The 21,259-nt window shown below is 52.5% G+C and overlaps 1 protein-coding gene across 23 annotated transcripts in view; it reads left to right on the top strand.

The window, feature by feature from the left end:
- Positions 1-21,259, top strand: part of NSD2 (nuclear receptor binding SET domain protein 2) — a 76,462-nt gene that overhangs the window by 21,564 nt on the left and 33,639 nt on the right. For 22 of the 23 annotated variants that reach the window (XR_009540463.1, XR_009540462.1, XR_009540464.1 and 19 more), the window contains exons 2-5: positions 1,851-2,470; positions 4,894-5,056; positions 12,598-12,764; positions 13,263-13,745. Coding sequence is in view for 17 of the 23 variants with exons in the window: in XM_060148891.1 (XP_060004874.1) it covers positions 1,880-2,470; positions 4,894-5,056; positions 12,598-12,764; positions 13,263-13,745 (1,404 nt within the window). In the remaining 6 variants the exon portion in view is untranslated. The remainder of the gene's footprint in view (positions 1-1,850; positions 2,471-4,893; positions 5,057-12,597; positions 12,765-13,262; positions 13,746-21,259) is intronic. The other variant, XM_060148889.1, reaches the window with a different exon arrangement.

Raw genomic sequence — 21,259 nt, 5'->3', positions numbered from 1 at the left:
ACACCATTTTACATTCCCACCCACGTGCACGAAGTTTCCAATTCCTCCACATCCTCGCCAACCCGTTTTCTGTTTTTTTTGTGTGTGTGTGTGGTACGCGGGCCTCTCACTGTTGTGGCCTCTCGCGTTGCGGAGCACAGGCTCTGGACGCGCGGGCTCAGCGGCCATGGCTCATGGGTCTAGCTACTCCACGGCATGTGGGATCTTCCCAGACCGGGGCACGGACCTGTGTCCCCTGCATCGGCAGGCGGACCCTCAGCCACTGCGCCACCAGGGAAGCCCTGTTTTCTGTTTTTGTAGTAGGTAGTCATCTTCAGGGGTGTGTGTGAGGTGGCATTTCGTTGTGGTTTTGATACTTTTTTTTTTTTTGGCCTTGCTGTGGGGCTTGCGGGAGCTTAGTTCCTGGGCCGGGGGTTGAACCCAGGCCCGGCAGTGAGAGCGCGGAGTCCTAACCACTGGCCAGCCCTGGAAGTCTGCTTCTTATCCTCAGAGTGGTGTTGCGGTTTGTTTCTGTCTCGCTTCAGCTGTCTTGTAAGCTGGGCTGCGTGGACTCCGGGGTTCGGTGGGGAGTCTGCGGTGCGCGGGGGCCCCCCTCGAAGGCTCTCCTTTCCCTGTTCACCCGGTGCCGGGCCTGCTGGGTGCGTTCCCGAGCCGCCCCCACGCCCCCTGCTCTGGGCTCTCTCCAGTGCCTTTAGGTCATTGTCTTCTCTTTTTGTCCCGTTGGTCTGATGCAAGCGGGACTGGGAACCCACTCGGATTTACCTGAAAAAAACACCGCGTGGGGCACACCGAATGCTCTGGTGTGTGCCCGGTGCTCCAGGTGTCCGGGGCCAACCCTCCACCACTGCCTGGCTCCTGCCCCGGCCTGGCGTCCTCGGAGACTGGGCCCTTTCCACCGAGGCTCTCTTGGGAGGGTTGTCCCGGGCTGCATCCTTGGCCCCTCCCCAGGGGGTGTAGCCAGCGGCCCCCAGGCGGTGACAGTGGCTGAGCACCTACGTCCTTGGGCTCCCGGTCCAGGCGCCCCACTTCTCCCTGCTCTCTCACCGTTGGCCCCCTTGGGGCCGTGGTGCACTCTTGGGACGTCTTCCCAGCGGAGTGGGCGCCTGCCAGTACCCTGTTCCAAGCCGCCTTCGTGGGGCGTCCCCAACGAGGGACTGCGGCTGTGTGGGGAGGAGACCCCTCTGCATGTGGACCTCGGGCGGCCATCCCGTGGAGGGCGCTGTGGGTGGTGCGCTATGGCCTGGCCCTGCTGCCCGACTAGCGCAGTCCCGGAGAGCTGACTCCACTTGATGTTGCTGCCCTGCTGCTTGTCACCGGCAGTTAACTTGGGCCTGGGTGGGGAGGGGCGGGGGGGGCGGTAGAGGTCCAGCTCTCACCTTCCCCGGCTGTCTGGGCTGAAGCTTTGCCTACCGGTAATCGCGGGTGTGTCCCGAGCCCCTGCCTGGAGTCCTCTTCAGCTGTGTCTCAGGTGCTTCCCTTTTGTCCTTTGCCCGGGCCTGGCTTTGTGCTGGCCACCTCGGGCGCTGCCCTCGCGACAGGGGGCAGGGGGCGACCTCTGCTTCCGAGGGCTGAGGTCAAGGGGGGCACGGCCACACAGCTCATTAGTGGCGGTCCCTGCTTGACTCTCGTTAGAAACTAGTCCTTTTCCTTTCACTTTGTCACTGTGATTCCTGTCATTTTTGGGATATTAGAACTGTCTCCTGTGACCTAAGTCATTATAGGAACCATCATAAATTGCCTCAGCGCCCCCCCCCCCAACTCTACAGACTGGTAGAGAGCTTCACTGGCGTACTCATCTTAGGTTTGAAATGTAATAGCTTTCTTTTCTTTCTCTTTTTCTAATGCTGCAGTGTTCTAAGAACGGAGGCATCTAGGCTGAATGGAATTCAGCATCAAAAAAAGTCCTCTTTCTGTTCCGAAGGTTGTAAAGTGCGTGAAGATGAAGCAGGCACCGGAGATCCTTGGCAACACGAACGGAAAGACTCCGAGCTGTGAAGTGAGTCGTGAGTGCTCCGTGTTTCTGAGCAAAGCCCAGCTCTCCGCCGGTCTGCAGGAGGGAGTTGTGCAGAAGTTCAATGGCCACGACGCTCTTCCTTTTATCCCAGCCGAGAGGCTGAAAGACCTCACCTCCCGCGTCTTTAATGGAGACCCCGGTGCTCATGATGCCAAATTGCGTTTGGAGTCCCAGGAAATGAAGGGACTTGGGACACCACCTGACACTACCCCTGTCAAAAATGGCTCTCCAGAGATCAAGCTGAAAATCACCAAAACATACATGAACGGGAAACCTCTCTTTGAGTCCTCCATATGTGGCGATGGTGCTGCCACCGTGTCCCAGTCGGAAGACGATGGACAGAGACCAGCGAGCAAAGCGCGGCGGACCAGGAAGAGGAGCGCGAAGCTGCTGCTGGGGCGGGGCCTCGCCGAGGCGGCCCTGGCGTCCCGGGCCTCGAGCCCCTCGGCCGAAAAGGTATCTGCGAGTGAGGAGTTCTGCTGACCGGGGTAGAGGGTGGCCCCAGCTCCCGGCACAGGGGGGCCCCGAAGGATGCGTGGTGCACGGGGGGCGGGAGGAGGTGGGCTCAGCCCCCCGAGGCCTGCTCTGCAGCTCGGGCCCCTGGCTGTGGCAACGGCAGACACTCACAGCAGCCTGCCGAGCAGTGCTGAGGCCTAGAGATTAAGCATAAAGAGTAAACAAGGGGACTTCCCTGGTGGTCCAGTGGTCAAGACTTTGCCTTCCAATGCTGGGGGTTCGGGGTCGATCCCTGGTTGGGGAGCTAAGATCCCACATGCCTCAGGGCCGAAAAACCAAACCATAAAAAGAAGTCAGAAGCAATAGTGTAACAAATTCAATAAAGACTTCAGAAAATGGTCCACATCCAAAAACAAAAACTTTAATTAAAAAAAAAAAAAAAAAGATGAAATGAGTGTCTGACCCCAGGCCTGGCCCGTTCCCAAGCCCTTGACCTTCAGGCTGTCCTGTCTTCATGGATCTCCTCTCCAGCGATGCCCTTTAGCCTGAATCTGGTTGGCAGAGGAACATGGGGATCGAGTGGGGGCCTCCTCAGTCTGTGCTGTCCGAGGAGGGGAGCGGGCCGCGCTGTGCAGGTGTGCTCCTACCTTCCCGCCCCGCGGTTCACCGTCACTCCCAGGTCTCCTCCCCTGGTGGCCCTGCAGATGGGCTGCTGCCTTGAGGGCTGGGGCTGCGCCTCAGGCCTTCACGTTCTTGGTTCCAGGACAGAGTGCCTCTCTTGAGTGCGCGTGAATGAGTGTTCACTCATCAAAGGCCAGGGTGGAGACCCCCTAACGTGGGATGACAAACGTGGTGGTTTATGCCACCAAGTCTTAAATGACACTCGGGAACCTTGACCTTGGCAGAAGGAACTGGGGAGGGCTCTGTAGCCGCCCTTGTTCACCGAGGGGCTGATGGTCTAGATTAACAGGGTCTGGAACACGTCCTGTGCTCACTGGTCAGCCAAAGCTCCTGGCCCACTTGCAGGAGTGGGGAGAGGGGACTCGAGACCAGTTTGGGTTGTATCATCACTAAGGTTGGAATAATTAGTGTAACAATATAGTTGAGGAATCTTGGTTACAATCCCACAGGTGGGAAGGGAAAGGACCAAAATTTCCCTGAAAAGTTAAAATAACGAAGAACTTTGAGGGTTTAAAAAAATATCTTTTGACTGCTCAAGGGCTCTAATGTAAGCATAACGGTGAATTATTTAAAAGCCTAGTTGAGTGACCTGGGCTGATACAATGGTTTTTCTGAAGCACCCACGGTGTAGGGAACCTCACTCTTTTATGGGGGAAGAGGCCGGTGCAAGTTATCCCTAGCTCTCTGCCACTTGCTTTTGGTAAAACCTGGGTAAATCACCTGATTTTGACTCTTAGAGTCTCGTTTGACTCTTCAGGGTGGGGACGATAATATTATACTTGTCCTGATAGGGTTGTCACGTGGCTTTGATGACACCGTCAGTGTAAAACTGGGATGTTGTGGAATAACGTGAGAGCCAGCATTTTTTCAAAAGCGTGTAAGGAGTGCTCGCTTTGGCAGCACATATACAAAAGCGTGTAATGTGACAGCTCTGTGTCAGCCCTCACCACCTGATGTGTGTAACAACCGGGGTTCTCCTCGGTTTACAGATGTGGAAACTGAGGCCCAAAGAAGTTCAGCGATTTGCTCAAGTAGGTGGCGGTCTTAGAGGGAGGCCTGGGGCCGTGCTGACTGGGCTCGTCCTCCTGGAGAGAAGGTTGTTCTTGCCAGCCTTCAGCCTCCTAATTGGCCTGGGCTCTAAGACGGAGAGACCGAGACTCCAAGAGCCCCAGGCCTTGGATGGTGGGTGGTGGGGCTGAGACTTGCTGCCAGGCCCCCGTGTCCTCGCCACCCTGGGTCCTCTCTCCAGCAGGTTAACTGTCAGACGAGGGCTCAGAAGGGGCGGGAGGGTCAGGGTATGAATTCCATGACGGTTCTTCTCCAACCTGCGAATAAGCTCCATTAACGATCACCCACCAGGCCAAGGAAATAGATTTACGTGGAGATGCTCATAATGTTGTGCACCTGCAGTCCTTTAGCTGCGGGCATGCTGTGCACCTGCAGTGTGCTAGGCACTTGCTGACCTCTAGCTGAGGGCAAGAGACGAACGATTTTGATGAAGTGATATCAGGGCTGTTACCTGAAAAACAGTGAGGGAAAGCATGCTTCTTTTTAGGTGTGTGTGTGTGTGTGTGTGTGTGTGTGTGTGTGTGTGTGTGTGTGTGTGTGTGTGTGTGTGTGTGTGTGTGTGTGTGTGTGTGTGTGTTGAATCTCTTGTCTGACTAATCCTTGGTCTTCTATGGATAGGAGGCTGGATTTAGGGGTAGGTACTAGATGTATCTTTTGTTGTTATTCATTTTCAGATTCCAGCTAAGAAAGAATCCTGTCCAAATAGCAGCAGAGACAAAGACCAGCTGTTGAAGTACAACGTCGGGGATTTGGTGTGGTCCAAGGTGTCCGGTTACCCCTGGTGGCCATGCATGGTCTCCGACGATCCGCTCCTGCACAGCTACACCAAACTGAAAGGTATTGCGTTTGGGGGGCTGTTTTTCCATCTTTATCTTCTGCACTTAATTGTTTTCATCTCCAAACTTCTTTATTACTCTTCCTTAAACAGCCCTACTGTGGTTCTTTTTTTCTCTTTTTTATTGTGTTAAAATACACGAACATAAAACGTACCATCTTAACCATTTTTAAGTGCACAGTTGAGTGGGATGAAATACATTCACATTGTTGTGCAGCCGTCACCACCATACATCCCCAAAGTTCTTTTCATCCTGTAAATCTGAAACTCTGTCCCTGTTAAGTAGCAGGTCCTCAGTGCCCCCTCCCCAGCCCCTGGCAGCCACTGCTCTACTTTCTATCTGCTGCTGCCTGTGGTTTCGACTTGCATTTCCCTAGTGATCAGTGATGTTGAGCATCTTTTCGTGTGCTTAGTGGCCATTCATACAACAAGGTTTGAATCGGCTTGGAGGTGGGGGTGGGGTGGGTTGTTGTTAAGTTTTTTGTGGTTCATTTTGCAACTTTGCCTAAAGTTAGTGATTCACACGTGACACATTGCCTTTTCTTTTTATATCCAAATTAGATACGTACTTTATCTGATTGAATTAGTATTAAAAGAGAAAGCAGTCTTTGCCTTTTATTGCTTTTCAGGTTTTATGATAAGTAATTTATTATTACTTAGATATACAGCCACTGCTTCAGCATGATTTTCAGAATTAGTATTTTATACTAAGTTTTAGTTTAAAAAAAAGTCCCAGTTTATTTTATTAGGCCTGTGGGAAGAAGGAAAAAAACTAGAAATGACCATCTTTTTGGTGTCATGAAACTTGGGGACGTAAATCAGTACACAGAACAGTTAAGAACATATTAAGAATGTATGTTATTGATTAGAGCAGATGCTAATTTAAATAATAATTGGACAGTTCATGAAACACATAAAAACTCATGTGTTTTTGGAGGGAAAAAAACCCTCAAATGAGGTGGTTTTGAGATTCTCCTGAAGAGTTGCTCTACAGTTTGAATTTGGTCTGAGGGAGGTGAGAGGTGGTGACACAGAGCTGGAGGTGACCAAGTTGGTGCCCAAGTGACCTGTGCCCCCCAGAAGCACGGGTGGCTGGAGCTGTGGGCTGGCCTTGCATGGCCTCAGCGTGAGTGCGTGGCCTCTCTTGGCCTCTGGATGGAGGCCTGAGCTCTCGCCGGGGCAGCGCTGCTGGGAGTGGGGTACACTGGTGGCTCCCTGGCAAACAGGCTTGAGGGGGTGCAGGTTCGGGATGAAGAGGACCTGTCCTCAGCCCCAGGCGCCAGGCCTCCCGCCCCCTGGGTGGTTGGACCCTGCCCCGAGGCCCAGGCGTGCGCATGCACTCTGCAGGAAGGCGGTGGCTGCAGAGGAGCCTGTGGGCTGGCTTTGGCTCTGACTCGGTGGAGGGCATTTAGCATCCTCAGCTTGCCAGCATCAGGGAGTCCCTGCCACAGGGCTTCAGGGGTCCCAGGGTGCACCCCTGCTCTTGTGTTCACCCTGAGGCTGAATCAGGGTGCCCTTCCCAGCCTCTGCGGTCTCGAGCAGCCCCACTCTCTCAGGCTGCTCTGGTCTCGTGATCAGACTCAGGGCTCACGGCCAGGCAGGAGTTGTTGTGGGAAGGTGCCCAAACTTGGAAGGAGGGGTGCAGCCCAACAGTGCGCTTCTCTAGGCATGGTTTTGGGTTGCCGGGAGGCACAGCCTCCGTAATCACAGATCAACTTCTGAAGACTGACGATGTGCATTTGCAAAGCAGCTCAGTAGGGAGAGAGCCAGGATGCAGGCCTTGCAGCTGGAAGGGGATTCAGATGACCTTTGAAAAACAAAGGGTCAGAGGAACCCGTGAGAACCTGGGGGTGGCGGAAGGACACGTGCAGCCGGCGCCTGCCCAGGAGGTGGTGGCCAAGAGCTCTCCAGTGGGAAGGCACGGCCGCGCTTGTCATTGGTGAATCATCAGTGGCCGTGCTTGGGACCGGGCTCCCTGATAGCCTTACTTGCTCTGTGGTTTTAATCCTCCCTGAGGATCCATCGGCTTATTGAATGCTAGCTCTTCATTTTTACCATGCGTTTCATGGTTAAGGGGCTGGCGTTTTTCTGTGAAGGTGAACTCCCTCCTAAAAAATTACTTATGTATTACAGTCTTCACTCTTTAATGCGCAAATCGTCCCAGATTTGGCCGGTGGGAGCCCATGAAGTCCCTTTCAGCCATGTCCTTCTGACACGTCTCCATCCGTCTTGGAGCACTTCCTTACGTGTCGCCCAACTAAATACACTCCGGGCTCATTTTGAACTTTCTTTGCCCCAGTCCTGGAACCAGCTGTTTCTGAGAAGAAACCTGGGTCCTTTTTTTTTTTTTTTTTTTTTTTGCAGTACGTGGGCCTCTCACTGTTGTGGCCTCTCCCCCGTTGAGGAGCACAGGCTCTGGACGCGCAAGCTCAGCGCCCATGGCTCACGGGCCCAGCCGCTCAACGGCATGTGGGACCTTCCTGGACCGGGGCATGAACCTGTGTCCCCTGCATCGGCAGGCGGACTCTCAACCACTGTGCCACCAGGGAAGCCCCCTGGGTCCTTTTAGTAGAGAGTGGTGTATGGAAGCTCGGGTCTGGGCTCTGGTTGTGTCCAAGGCCATGGGAGACAGAGGGGCACTGGGGTGTGAGGCAGGTCTCCTGGCAGTGCTGAGCCCAGCTCCCTGTGCAGCACCCCGTGCTGGGTGTGCCTGAGGGGCTAGGAGTCCTTGCAGGGGAAGGGCGGGGCTATGGCGGAGGGTTGGCTTTTGGCATGGGGCTGGCTGAGCAGGGGGTCTTGGGAAGCAGGAACTTTTTTTTCCCTGTAAGATGGAACTCCCTCACCCTACCCCTGATTCCCACCCCCGATTTTCTTTTTTTTCTTTTTGTGTGTGTGTACTTCTTTTTATTTATCATACTTGGGATTACTTGAATCTGGATCAGTAGTAATGCACTTAAGCTTTAAAAATTGAAGTATAATCTACATGCAGAAGAGAGCACAGCTCTTTGGAGAGTTCAGGTTTCCTTTGAAAATCTGATAGCATTTTCGTGATTTGTAGCAGCAGAACTTGTCTTGGTGACCGTCTCCCAGGGCATCTAGATGGATTAACCAGCAGCTTTGAGGCCTAACCCCTTAAGCTGGAAACAAGATAAATGTGTGTTTTGGGTATTATACTGTGAAGAAGACTGGATTCTTTTGCAGCTGGGAACGCCACCATCTCCCTGGTGCACCTGGGTCCTACTAGTCTTCTCTTACCAGGGTATCGAGTCAAATTATCTTCTGTTGTGGAGATTTTTGTTTTCACCTTTTCTGTGTTACGGAAAGGAACCCTCATTGCTTTTTTTCTAAATCCCAGCATTTTCTAAAAATATTGTAGGTACCCTGATGTTCTCGTGTTCTGGGTTATTAGACACTGTAGTAGGGCCTTTTCCTCCTTGCTTGTTCTGTGGCTAGGAAGAGAGTGTGTTAAGATCTCCCACTGTGATAATGGATGTGCCTTTTTCTACTTGAAATTTTGTCAGTTTCTGCTTTACCTACTTTGGGGGCTCTGGACCCCCAGGGACTGAACCAGGAAACTCGGGAGGTGATCCTTGTTCTTTGCTTCCCGTGGGGTTCTGTGGCCTTTTGTCCTTGTGATCTTGTCCCTTGCTTCTGTAGACGCCTGGCCTCGTCCGCATTGTTGTGGCTTCTCTTCCTCTCTGTATCTGCAGTGCTGAGGCAGCCTTATCTCTTTGTGGGGTCCATTCTGCATGCATGAATGGCTGTTGTCAACTCAAAGGCCCCACAGAACCTGGACAGAGACTCTGGCTCAGTCTAGCCCAGGGGGTCAGGGGCCACCTTGCGTCTAATGTGCCGTGATGGGGAGGAAACGAACATAGTACAAAATTAGGTTCCTGGGCTATTGGTGGAGGCCACGTTCTCTTAGAAGGGAGAGTGGGTGGGGCATCAGTGATAAATGTTTTCATACCAACAGTGATTGATGAACATCAGAAGTCACAGGAAGGAAGGGTTACTAACAAATGGTGCTGGGACAGTTGGTTAATTACGGTGGTAAAAATGAGTGATTCACTTGTCAATTTTGGACCAAAAGAAAATTCATATGAATTAGAAAAAAAACCTTAAAAATACAAGAAAGTTGGGTTACATTTGTTACCAAATTTCCAGGCAGGAAAGAACTTCAGAAACGTTTAATTAATTTTATAAATTTAGGATCAGCCTATCATGTTCTCCTCTGCTTTTTTTTCCAGCTGACATGTAAAGAGCATTCTTTCTGTCATTAACTATTTATTTTAAAAAATGATGTGCGTTCATATTATTTCATCATATGTACTGTAATAGATTTTCTTCATTATGCAAATGCTATGACATATATTTATATTCATTTTTATGACCAAGGGAAGTTCTTTCGAAGTATTAAAATAATTGAAGCAGACACAAATCTCTCGACATATTTTTGAACCTTAGCTGTTTTAAAATCCAATAAGTGTACACACTTATAAACAAGTCAGATTGTACTGAGAGGTTAATAGTGAAAAATAGTCCCCTTCCCTCCCCAGAAGGAATTACTTTTAACTGTAAACATTTTCTTCCAGTTTGAACTACTTTTTGATTTATCATTTAGGTGTTTTCTTTTGACTTTCTGTTATGGAAGATGAAGATTAATCTCTTCAATCATTTCCTGTTTCTTTCCCTTTCATCCTCCCCATATAATTAACTCACTGTTTTTATTACATCAAACTTAGTTGTTCACATAATTTTGACTATGTAAGTATCATTCAGTGAAAAACTGAGCTGTGTTCTTTAACTGCATTTTCTTTCTTGTACAACCTTTTGTTTTTCCTGGAGTTAATTATTGCCTTTCTTTTGAAATTGTATACTTTGCTGTCCATACAGCTTTAATTTTTTTCAAGTATTTATTTCTCTGTCCTTAAAACTCATCCTATTATGTAGTTAGTTTTTCCGATTGGGGGAAAAAATGAAAACCTTGTTTGATTCCCATTTTCCTTTTCTGCTTCTTGGATCTCTTTTTTTTTTTTTTGCGGTACGCGGGCCTCTCACTGTTGTAGCCTCTCCCGTTGCAGAGCACAGGCTGCGGATGCGCAGGCTCAGCTGCCATGGCTCATGGGCCCAGCCGCTCCGCGGCATGTGGGATCTTCCCGGACCGGGGCACGAACCCGCGTCCCCTGCATCAGCAGGCAGACTTTCAACCACTGCGCCACCAGGGAAGCCCAGATCTCATTTTTTAACCTTTTTCCTTGCTGCCAAGATTTTCTTTCAGTGTGGAAGAATTCTTTCCTCTCCTCTTTTCTTCCCTTGGAGCTCTCTCCTAGAATCTCCCTTTCTCCTACCTAACTCTATTACTGGCACTCTGTCTTTTGCATAGTAGTAATCTTAGACTTTCTTTAAGATGCTTTACTGAGTTACATGCACTGTTTTCCATGGTGCCACATTGTGCTCTTCCGTGGTCAGTTTTCCTTTTTTGTTGGAGTACATTTTTGGCATCCTAAGGAAGTGTAAATGGTGGGTATTGATACATTTGAGTTCCTGTGGTTCGGAGGGTGCTGCTTCGCTCTCCTCACACTCAATTAATGATCTGGCTAGGTGTAGAATTTTATGTTGAAAATAATTCTTCTCGGAATTTTGAAGGTATTACTCCATTTCCTTCTAGCATCCAGAGTTGCTCTTGAAGTACCTTGCCATTCTGTTTCTCATTTCATGAACATGGAAGCTGTTCTCTTCCCCTCCCCCAATAGCTTGAATGTCACAAGGATGTGCCCTGATGTGGGTCACCCATTGGATGAGGCACTTAGGGGGGGTTTTAGTTCTGAGACGTGCTCTTGTGTTGTTAATTCTCTGATGAGTTTCTCTGTTTCTCTCTCTAGAAGGCCAGTTATTTGGGTATCATACCTCCTGGATTGATCCTGTGGGTTTCTTATGAGAGTAGATTTTTTCATTTTAATCTTTTTCTTCTTTCTGGGAGATTTCTTAACTTTTTAAATTTTTTTGGATTTTATTTTATTCTTAACTTTCCATCCAAGCTTTCTTCTTTTTTCCAATTAATTAATTTTTGGCTACGCTGGGTCTTTGTTGCTGTGCGTGGGCTTTCTCTAGTTGGGGCAAGCGGGGGCTACTCTTCATTGCAGTGCATGGGCTCTAGGCACGCAGGCTTCAGTAGTTGTGGCACACGGGCTCTAGAGTGCAGGCTCAGTAGTTGTGGCACACGGCCTCAGTAGTTGTGGCTTGTGGGCTCTAGAGTGCAGGCTCAGTAGCTGTGGCACATGGGCTTAGTTGCTCTGTGGCATGTGGGATCTTCCCAGACCAGGGCTTGAACCCGTGTCCCCTGCATTGGCAGGCGGATTCTTAACCACTTTGCCACCAGGGAAGCCCCAAGCTTTCTTCTTGAGTTTTATTTTCATGACTGTATTTTAAAATTTCTTGTAGCGCTTTCTTTGTCTTTGTTCTCTTCTCGTAGCAAACTAGAGTTCCCCTCTGTCAGGTGTCATCTCTTCCTGGCATAGTGTCTGTGGTCCTGCAGAGCCTGTTTGTTTCTGTGTGTTTTGGAATCATTCATGTTAGAGGCTTCTCTGGGTCCTGCGGGGGCAGACCTTGGCGCTGCGCTTGTGTCTGAGAGGGCTGCACTCAGCTGCCTGCAGCCCGTGTGTAGGGAGACTGTTAGCTTATCTTACAGGGTCTGGCTGGCTGGTGGTCGCTTAGTTGGGGGAAGCTCCAACTTTTGGAGAAAAGACACAGTGGAGAGGTTTTTCCTCTGGTGCACGGCTTCTCTTGGGAGTGTCCTGTGATATTTTGTGGCCAGTGCTCTGTGTGAGGGAACAGGGACTGGCATTTCCCCAGTGGAGATCTGCCTTCCTTCCCCACCTTGGCACAGAGGTCTAACCTTTGAACCAGCTGTTTTCAACCTCACTCCACCCCAGCCGAATCTGGCACTCCTCCTTCTGGGTTTGGGGACCAGGTTCCTTCTGTCTGCACGGAGGATGTGGCTGCTTCTTCCTGCTAAGAGTAACAGCGGTGCACGTGTGAGGGGTTACTCTGTGGCCTCATGGCTGCCCTGGGAGGTCATCAATGCCCTTATTCCCCCTCTGAGCGCCGTGAGTGAGTGGCCGGCCCAGGGCCACCCGGCTGGTATGTGGGAGGGCTGGGATTTGAACCCAGGCTGTGAACAGTAGCCTGTGTCCCCTCACTGCTGCCCGGTCCCCTTTTGCTGTTGTCCTCTCTCGTCTTATTTATTTGGGGTCTTCTTCAGTGGCTCTTGGAAGGGAGGGGATGAGGAGTGAATCTGGTCAGCATTCTTTCCCAGTCGGTCTTGAACCTCATCTAAGTCTCGTAAATGTGTTTCCCCTTTTGGGGTGGAGTGTGGTGGGGAGAAAAAGAGCAGGACTTATTTTGAGGTTAACGGATTCCAACAGCACCCAATAAAGCAACTTCAAAGCAGCTCCTAACTTTATATCAGTAATTATTAATAGATTTGCCTAATTTCATCCCAAATTCCAACTTTCAAGTTCTAACATTTTATTTTAAAAACTAGGTCAGAAAAAGAGTGCACGCCAGTATCACGTACAGTTCTTTGGTGATGCCCCAGAAAGAGCTTGGATATTTGAGAAGAGCCTTGTAGCTTTTGAAGGAGAAGGACAGTTTGCAAACTTATGCCAGGAAAGTGCCAAGCAGGCACCCACGAAAGCTGAGAAAATTAAGGTGATAGACGTTCCTTAAGTATAATTCTGGACCAAAACTTTTATTTCTATTCTTAATTATTTATCTTGTTTTGAACCTGTGGTTGGTTGAAATGTTGTAACGGCTTCTTATGTCTGTCACTGTTTACTTTTGCCAAGTGTGCTGTGTTATACAGTATGGCAGGTTTCTTTAGAGACACAGGTTGTCCTTTTTACTCCTTTGATGACTCCCAGAGATAATTGTTTTATAATTTTTGTTTTCCTTTATATATATCTATATATAAACATGTATATAATATTATATATGAGTGTTAGTTAAATGTAATTGGAATTGATTTCTAGTTTAAAGAAACAGTAGAGTTTTACTGGTCTGAACTCTGTCAAAAACCTTCGAGTTAATGGGTTTTTGTAGTTTTTGATTTCTATATTTATCTGAAATTCTAAAAGTATTCTTCTTTAAAGTGGGTTAACTTTTATGTTTATATAATGAAACTTACAATGTCTTATGTTCTCTTTTCAGCTGTTGAAACCTATTTCAGGGAAATTGAGGGCCCAGTGGGCAATGGGCATCGTTCAGGCAGAAGCAGCTGCAAGCATGTCCGTAGAGGAGAGGAAAGCCAAGTTCACCTTCCTTTACGTGGGGGACCAGCTCCATCTCAACCCCCACGTGGCCAAGGAGGCAGGCGTTGCTGTGGAGTCTCTGGGAGAAATGGTAGGGTCCTCAGGAGTCAGGGAAGAAGTTGCTGACAGCCCGAAGTCCACGAGGGAAGAGGGCGTTCCTGTCAAGAGGAGGCGGAGAGCCCAGCTGTCCTGCTCTGCTGAGAACCAAGACAGTGACCCGGGGACAGGAAAAAACACTCCTCAAAAGATGGCAGAGGCCGAGCCCAAGCGAGGAGTGGGGTCTCCTCCAGGGAGGAAGAAGGCCATGGCCTCCACTCCGAGAAGCAGGAAGGGCGATGCGGCATCCCAGTTTCTGGTCTTCTGTCAAAAGCACAGGGACGAGGTCGGTGTTGTGATGGCTTCTGAGTGGTTGTGTTTTCATTCTGGGGAGTTTCTGCATTTGAGGGACATCCCTTGCAGTGCAGAGTCACCTGTTTCTCAGCCTTATTAGCACAGTCTGTAGCGAGCCTTCTGTCGATTTTAGATCTAATAAGCAAGTGTTGTTAGGGAACGGCCATTTTAACTCTTGGGAGCAACGATATTTACCTTTGCACTCCGGGTTATGAAAATACTCCCACAGGGACAGCGGGAGGCAGGCTGCTCGTTGCTGGAAGCTCGGCCTTATCCTGGACGTCTGGTCCTGGGCTAGCGTCTTCTCCAGGAGGCGGTTACAGAGCCTCACACAGCCACTGGCGCCATGGCGTTTGAAGGGCAGTACCGTGTCAGTGACGAAGACATTTGACTAGCGTTCTTAATCATTTTTATAGAATAAACCGTCTCTTTGGACATGGTCCAGGCTTGATTCCATTGTAAGGAACTAAAGGGATTAGGCCGCCATCTTTGGTTCTTCACTGTTACTTGAAGTGAGTGGGTTGGTGGGACTTTTCTCAGGAATGTAAGGCAGGTGTAATGTTAGAAAATCTGTTATTGTGATTTGCTGTCGCACATTAAATGATCATCTCAGTAGGTGGAGAAAAGGCATTTGAGAAAAGCCACGCAACTTGTGGGATCTTAGTTCCGCAACCAGGGATTGAACCTGGGCCGTTGGCAGTGAGAGTGCAGAGTCCTAACCACTGGACCACCAGGGAATTCTCCAGAAGTCATTGTTTGTTTGTTTGTTTGAATTTATTTATTTTTGGCTGCATTGGGTCTTCGTTGCTGCACGTGGGCTTTCTCTAGTTGCAGCGAGCGGGGGCTACCCTTCGTTGCGGTGCACGTGCTTCTCATTGTGGTGGCTTCTCCTGTTGCGGAGCACAGGTTCTAGAGTGTGGGCTCAGTAGTTGTGGCGCACAGGCTTAGTTGCTCCGCGGCACGTGGGATCTTCCTGGACCAGGGCTCGAACCCCTGTCCCCTGCATTGGCAGGTGGATTCTTAACCAGTGTGCCACCAGGGAAGTCCCAAGTCATTGCTTCCTGATACACACACAGCAAGCCAGGATTAGAAGGGAACTTCCTTTAATCTGCTGAAGGGTGATTATCAGAAACTTTAAGCATCACACGTATTGAAGGAACTGTAGAGCATTCTCTCTCTAATCATGAACAAGGCAGGATACCCTTCTGTCACCACTGACATTAGATGTTGTAGTGAAAGTACTGGCAGTACAGTAAGAGGAGAAAAAAATAGAGAGGCCTGACTGTAAAGGAGGCGGTCCATGTGGAGACTCAAGGGAGTGTACAGGAGACCTTGAGACTCAGGAAGAGTTCCCGGCACCGGGAGAGATGAGAGCAACACACAGAGAGGAAGTGGAACGCCAAAAATGTGGTGTCTGTGATAGTAACAAAATAAGGTACCAAGGGATAAATATGACAGAATACGTCTAACTTTGGAGAAGAATGGCTGGTATTTTAGCAGACCTGAACAGAGATAAATAGGAGGCGCACGGTGTTCAGAGCGGTGTTCTGGGGTCGGCGTTGTCACCTCTCCTCTGCTAGACTGTAAATCCAGTATCATCCTGGGAGAACTCCCAAAAGGCACTTCTCTGCCTTTTTAAGTAGACGCTAGCATAGCCACGTTTGAAGAGAGCTCAGCCGGAGGACTTGCCCCACACAGAGGAAGTTCTGTTACCGAAAACTGCACAGAGCAGAACCCAGAAGCAGACTCGCAAGCGTGTGGAGGCAGATGGGAGAGGACTGCTGGCCAGCTGAGTGGGCCGCTGCTCAGGACAGGCACTGGGACCGCACCGGTGAGGTCAGAGCTCGGCCAACACGGGAGAAGAGCTTTGTCTCTTTGTGGGGGAGGGTTTCTTAAGGCAGACTGATCATAAAGGAGCTGCGTTAAAATGAGATGAAAGCTATATGTGCAGAGCTCAAGCGACCCTGAAGGGCAGAGTGGAAAGGCTTTGAGAAGGACAGTTTACAGAAGAACCTGGATGGCCAGTGAGTTCACAAAGAGAGGCTGCTGAGCCCGGGAACAGCAGGGAACCTCGTGTCGCGGTCATAGTGAGGCGAGTGGGCACAAGCCCAGCGCCTCTGTGGTCAAGGAGATGAAGCCACGGTGGGAGTCCCCATGCAGGGCTGGCAGAGGATCATTCCTTACACCTAGCTTCAAGAGAAATTTGGCAATAGCCAGTGAAATTGAAGATGCACATTCTCTTTGTCTTGTAACTTCACCGCAAGGTATTTACCCTTGAGGAGTTTTGCCCTCGCGCCCAAGGAGGCAGCACAGTGTTCAGAACTGTAAGACGCTGTGGAAGGAATGACAGATGGTGGCATGTCCTGCCACGTAACTCTAGACTTACTGCACGTCCAGGAGGAGAGTAAGTTGCTGAAGGATATGCAGATCCCGTCACCGAAAGTGTGAAAAGTGCAACATACCCACTGTTTTGTTTGGCCTACCTGCCTACCTGCATCCACGCAGAGTCCGGGTGTAGCTCCAGGTCCGCGCCTCTGTCCAGGTGCTGACACCTGGCGGGGATCTGTGGGTGGGGACCAGCCGGAGCACGGAGCAGTGTGCACTTACCGCGCCGGGCCTGCTGTGAGTGAGGTGCGAGCTGTAAGGTCAGGCTGTGCGACACCCGTATTTGAAGCTGGACCCCCATCACGCCCGGGGAGCCGGGAGCAGGGCGTGGCCGTGACAGCTCAGCACCGCCAGCCGGCCGCACTCGGCCTCTTCCTGGTCCCTGCGTATCTCCGTGCAGTCTCCACTCGTTTGAAAGTGTGAAAGAGAATTCAGACCACTTTCCAAAGACCATCCCTTTTACTTCTGCGGAACCAACTTGCTCTCCGTCAACCCTTCCAGCACTGCGAGACGCACCAAGAAGTTTATCACTGCGGAGATTGCTCATGAGCTGTACGCCAGAGGCGGCCGCGTGGGGCTGTGCTGTGCACCCAGACCCCCTGCAGCTCACAGCACAGCCTCTCTGCCTCTGAGCATCCCTCCAGAGCCCATTCTGCACAGCTTTGCCATGGGCATCACGCTCAGTGCAAACACCAAACTGAAGGTGCACAGTTACAGTTCAGTCCTGCTGCCTCTCCCTGGTCTTTGCGGGGGGTGAGCCCCATGAGCCCTTCCCCTCCTGTCTGGGTTTGGGTGCTGGTGGGCTTTGTTAATTCCATGTTGTCAGAAAAGTGATGGCTACTAGGATATTCTTTACCTGTTATTAACAAGTGTGTTTGTGCTGGCCCTGTAATGAGTAATTCTAGACTTGAATTGAGGAAGCTGCGCCCTGATTCCATCCTGTAGAATAATCTGGGTCTTTCTAGGGGTTTCTTTTTGGAGAGTGGTGGTGCACCCAAGGATGGTTTCTGTTTGGTTGGTAATTGTTAATCAGTGGCCAGCCCTTGAGGGACAGAGCTGGCGGAGCCTCCTTTTCTGGGGTCACTAGATAGAAGACTGTGACTGTCAAGGACATTTGGTTGCCACTTGCCTCCTTTTTTTTGCTGCACATTTCCAGCTTTCTTCTTGCAAATGAAGAGCTTCTTGAAACGGGTTGAGCTCTTTGTTAACACGTTTCGATGGTCCGTCTTCGTCCAGCAGGCTTAGCTTGGACGTGCAGCTCCCTCTGCTCCTGAATGCCGCTCCAGGGATGGAGGTGGGGGAGAGGCATGTGCTGGGAGACGGGTCCGTGGCCTGTGAGGAGCTGGCGAGGCTGGTGGACAGCTGCCAGCAGCCGTGCCGTGCCCGTGTGTGGTTTGCACACGAGGAGGTGAGAGTGGCTGGGTGAGGCCTCCCGCGAGGGGAGAGAGTTTACTAAGGCACCAGTGTTGGTAGCACTTTTATCAGCAGGTGTTTCTCGCCTCAGTTTCCGATTTCTGAAGCCTCTTCCCACTTTCTCTGACCCGGATTTTTACAGCTTCATTGGAGTTGCACCACTGTTTTAGGTCTCAGCTCTGCATGAACATTTGTGTTAGGTGTCTGTTGCCGCGTAACAGGTCACCGCAAAGCTTAGTGCCTTAAGAGAGCAACACGCATTGCTTGTCTTGGTGTTTCTGGGTCGGGAGTTTGGGAGCAGCTCAGCTGGGTGGTGCTGCCTCAGGGTCTCTCATGAGGTCGCAGTTAGGGTGTCAGCTGGGGCTGCAGCCTCATCTGAAGGCCAGAGTGGGCCAGAGGACCTTCCTGCAAGGTGCTGCTCTCCACTCGGAGGCCAGTCGTGCCCCCAGCAGGTGGTCACAGGGGGCAGGTGGAGGCCTTCTACGCCCTAGACTTGGAAGTCCTGTGTGGCCGTGTCTGCACCGTCCAGTGGCTCTGCCGGATGGCAGGAGGGAGGCCCGGGGACAGAGGCGAGGCTCGCGGGAGGTTCTCAGAAGACGTGTGAGGAGGCCGGGGGAGGGGCGAGCAACCTCTGAGGAGCCCACGGCGTCCCGGGTCGTGCTGGTGACATTTTAGCTGTGTGGGTTTGTGGGTATTTGGTTTTCCATATATTTTTTTTCCCAAGGAGTGGAAAGGCTTTAATGAACGTTACAAAGGGACTGGGTGAGGGGGACACAAACCCCCAATCCAGCCTTTGTTGCCCATTTCAGTGGCTGAGGAGGAGGGGAGGGGCTCCACCCTGCTTAGCTGTTCCCAGGCCCAGAGGCAGCTGGAGGGCGGTCCCTGCAAGTCTCCCCTCCCCGCGAGGGGCTGAGTGCTGCCAGAGCGGGGAGGCCTGAGGCAGCCAGCCGACCTCCAAGGTCAGGGGAGGCCCAGGACCAGGCAGGGGAGTCAGAGGTTGGAAGGGTAGATGGACTGAACAGGAGGGGGCAGCTCTTGGGTCCCCAGACAGCATTGTCACAGAGGGGCCAGGGCCTGCTGGCTCCAGGGACCGAGACCCTCACAAAGGAGCAGCCCCCCTCCCCCTGATCAGCAATGGTCAGGAGAAGGTCTGAGGGACAAGAGAGGACAGGGGCCTGGGTGAGCAGAGGAGGAAGAGCCGCGGGCACGGGCAGGGTGGGACCTGCGGCTCCTGCTGGCGATGAGGTTGGCGGTGGGGCGAGTGATGCTGCCTGTCGGGGTCCAGGACTCGTCGACATGGATGCGCCCGTCGCAGTTGGGCGTTCAGCTTCTGGGCGAGCTTGTGGGCAGCCTTGCGGCCCGCCGAGCCTGTCGGCGTGTGGTCGGGCTTTTTCTGAGGCATCTTCCGGGGGCTGCCCTTGCTCTTGGCCAGGCTGTGCTTGGACACCTACTGTGGAAGTGTCCACCAGGACAACCACCGCCTCCCCCAGCCGCGCGCAGGCATCTCACCACCTCGCTCCACGCGGGGCCTGCTTCCCCCGACCCCCTCCTCCCCTGCGGGCGCCGCGCCTGGGCTCGAGGCTGCCAGGCGGCTGTGCCCGCGCCAGCCGTGATGACTGCTGCTTGTCCGTACTGTTGTGTGTCTCAAACAGTTTATCAGAAACACAGTGGTGGCCGTGGTGGTGGAGCGCTCCGCGTGTTGGAGACCTTGCCAGTACACTGTCGTGAGGAACCGTTCGGCTCTCGTGACAGCACAGCGAGCCCTGTCTCCTGGCTGAGCGCGAGGAGGTGAAGCCACCCCTCCGCAGTGAAGTGACACAGGCGGGAGGCAGACCGGGACCCGGCCCCGACTGTGCCCGCGTGCAGAGCCTGTAGCGGTTGTGCTGTGTGGCGTCCTCATGAGACTGTGCGTTGGGGTGAGCGGTCGTGGCCCTCGTGGGCCCAGCAGAGGTGAGGGTGAAAACGCCTGGGCGCTCCCAGGAGGCGGGCACCGCGGGCCGGCGGCAGCTGTGGCCAGCGCATCTCCTGTCCTGGCGGAGCGCTGCTTGCATGGGTGCGAGCGGGCAGCGCCGGGCTGAGAGCTGAAAGGACGCCTGCAGCCGGCCTGCGGAGGGGGAGGTCTCCGGGCGCGTGGGCCCGTGCAGTCAGCGGGTCCAGCCTGCTGTGCGCCCAGCCTGTGGGGGGCCGTCCAGCGTGTGGCTCAGGCGCATGGGTGCGGGCCTACGGGAGTGGGTGCACCTCTGCCTGACTGGTGCGCAGCGGCAGGAGTCCCACCCGCGGCGGCCTGGGCTGGGGGCCCTCTGGGATGGAGCGTCAGCGGTGAGCGGACAGGATGGAGAGCCAGGAAGGGTGGGCAGGCACAGGACGTGCAGGAGCGGAGCTGGCCAGCCTGGCACGGGCTTCAGGTGCGAGGGGCAGGGTGACCTCTGGGGCTTCGGAGTCCTGTTTGGGGAAGCAGCTGCGAGCACTTACATTACCCTTCATTCTGATCGGGGATGCTGTGGCCTGGGCTGGGCGACAGCCCCGCAGACGCATGTGCTGTGCTCCAGGAGTCTTGGATCTGCAGCTCTGCATGGAAGCCTTTGCCGCGAGGGTCTCAGATCTTTGATGCTGGAAGTGGGGGCCGCGGGTGGGGTGGCAGGCAGGTTGGGCGGGAGGGGAGGGTGCCCCAAGTTGAGAGGAGAGAGCAGGCGTGTGTGGGGCTGGAGACACCCAGGCAGGCGCAGGATGGGAACAGGGATGCCCGGGGGAGCGTGGGAGCCGGAGCCGGGCTTTGACGTGCAGAGTTGCTGGGGTGCTGGTGTCTGGCAGGGCCAAGGTGGGCGTGTTGAGGCGCGGGGACCCTGGAGGCCGTAGGAAGCCATCTGTGGGGCGGAGTTGTGGATTGGGGCTTGCGTTTGGGGGCAGAGGCTGCCGTGTTGGCTGGGCAAGTAGTAGGTCCAGGTGGTGACAGGAACCAACCCACTGATGAAGTGTCACAGTAAGTCCATCACACAGGGCAGTGGAGACACACCTTCCCTTACCCAAGTTACTTCTCAGAGCTGTGGCGGACGAGCCACATTGAACCTGGGCTCTGGCTCCCAAGCCAGCAGCCAGTGCTCGGACGCAGTCGGCAAAGCTTTCTTGGAAGGGCCTGGGGCACAGAGGTCTCTGTTGCACTTCCTCCGCTCTGCTGTCGTAGCCTGCAAACAGCCGCGGAGGACTTGGGAGTTCATGCCTGCGGCCGAGTTCAGAGAAGACTTTACTGTGGGCATTGATGCTCGAATTTCCTCTAATTATCACGTGCTATGAAATATTTCTCCTCTGATTTTTTTTTTTTTTTTTTTTGCCATGCCGTGTGGCTTGCGGGATCTTAGTTCCCTGACCAGGGATTGAACCCGCGCCCTCAGCAGTGAAAGCGCTGAGTCCTAACCATTGGACCATCGGGGGTTCCCCGATTTTTTTCAGCATTTAAAAATGTTAACTCAATTCTTAGTCCATAGGCCGTACGAAAACAGGAAGGTGGGTCAGATCTGCTCTGTGGCTGCGGTTTACGGACCTCGCACCCTGCTGTTGGTGGTCCTCAAAGTCGGGGCACATTAGAACCCATGGGAAACCTTTAAAATAGCAGAAGCAGGTCCGCTGGGTTGGAGCGGCCTTGGCAGGGACCTGAGCACCATAGTTTTACACCCTAACCCCCTCCCCCCCCCCGCACCGATTATCACAGTG

Source organism: Lagenorhynchus albirostris, chromosome 4 (genome assembly GCF_949774975.1).
Source record: "Lagenorhynchus albirostris chromosome 4, mLagAlb1.1, whole genome shotgun sequence".
In the NCBI taxonomy this organism is placed as follows: domain Eukaryota; kingdom Metazoa; phylum Chordata; class Mammalia; order Artiodactyla; family Delphinidae; genus Lagenorhynchus; species Lagenorhynchus albirostris.
This window is presented reverse-complemented; position numbering and strand designations above follow the sequence as displayed.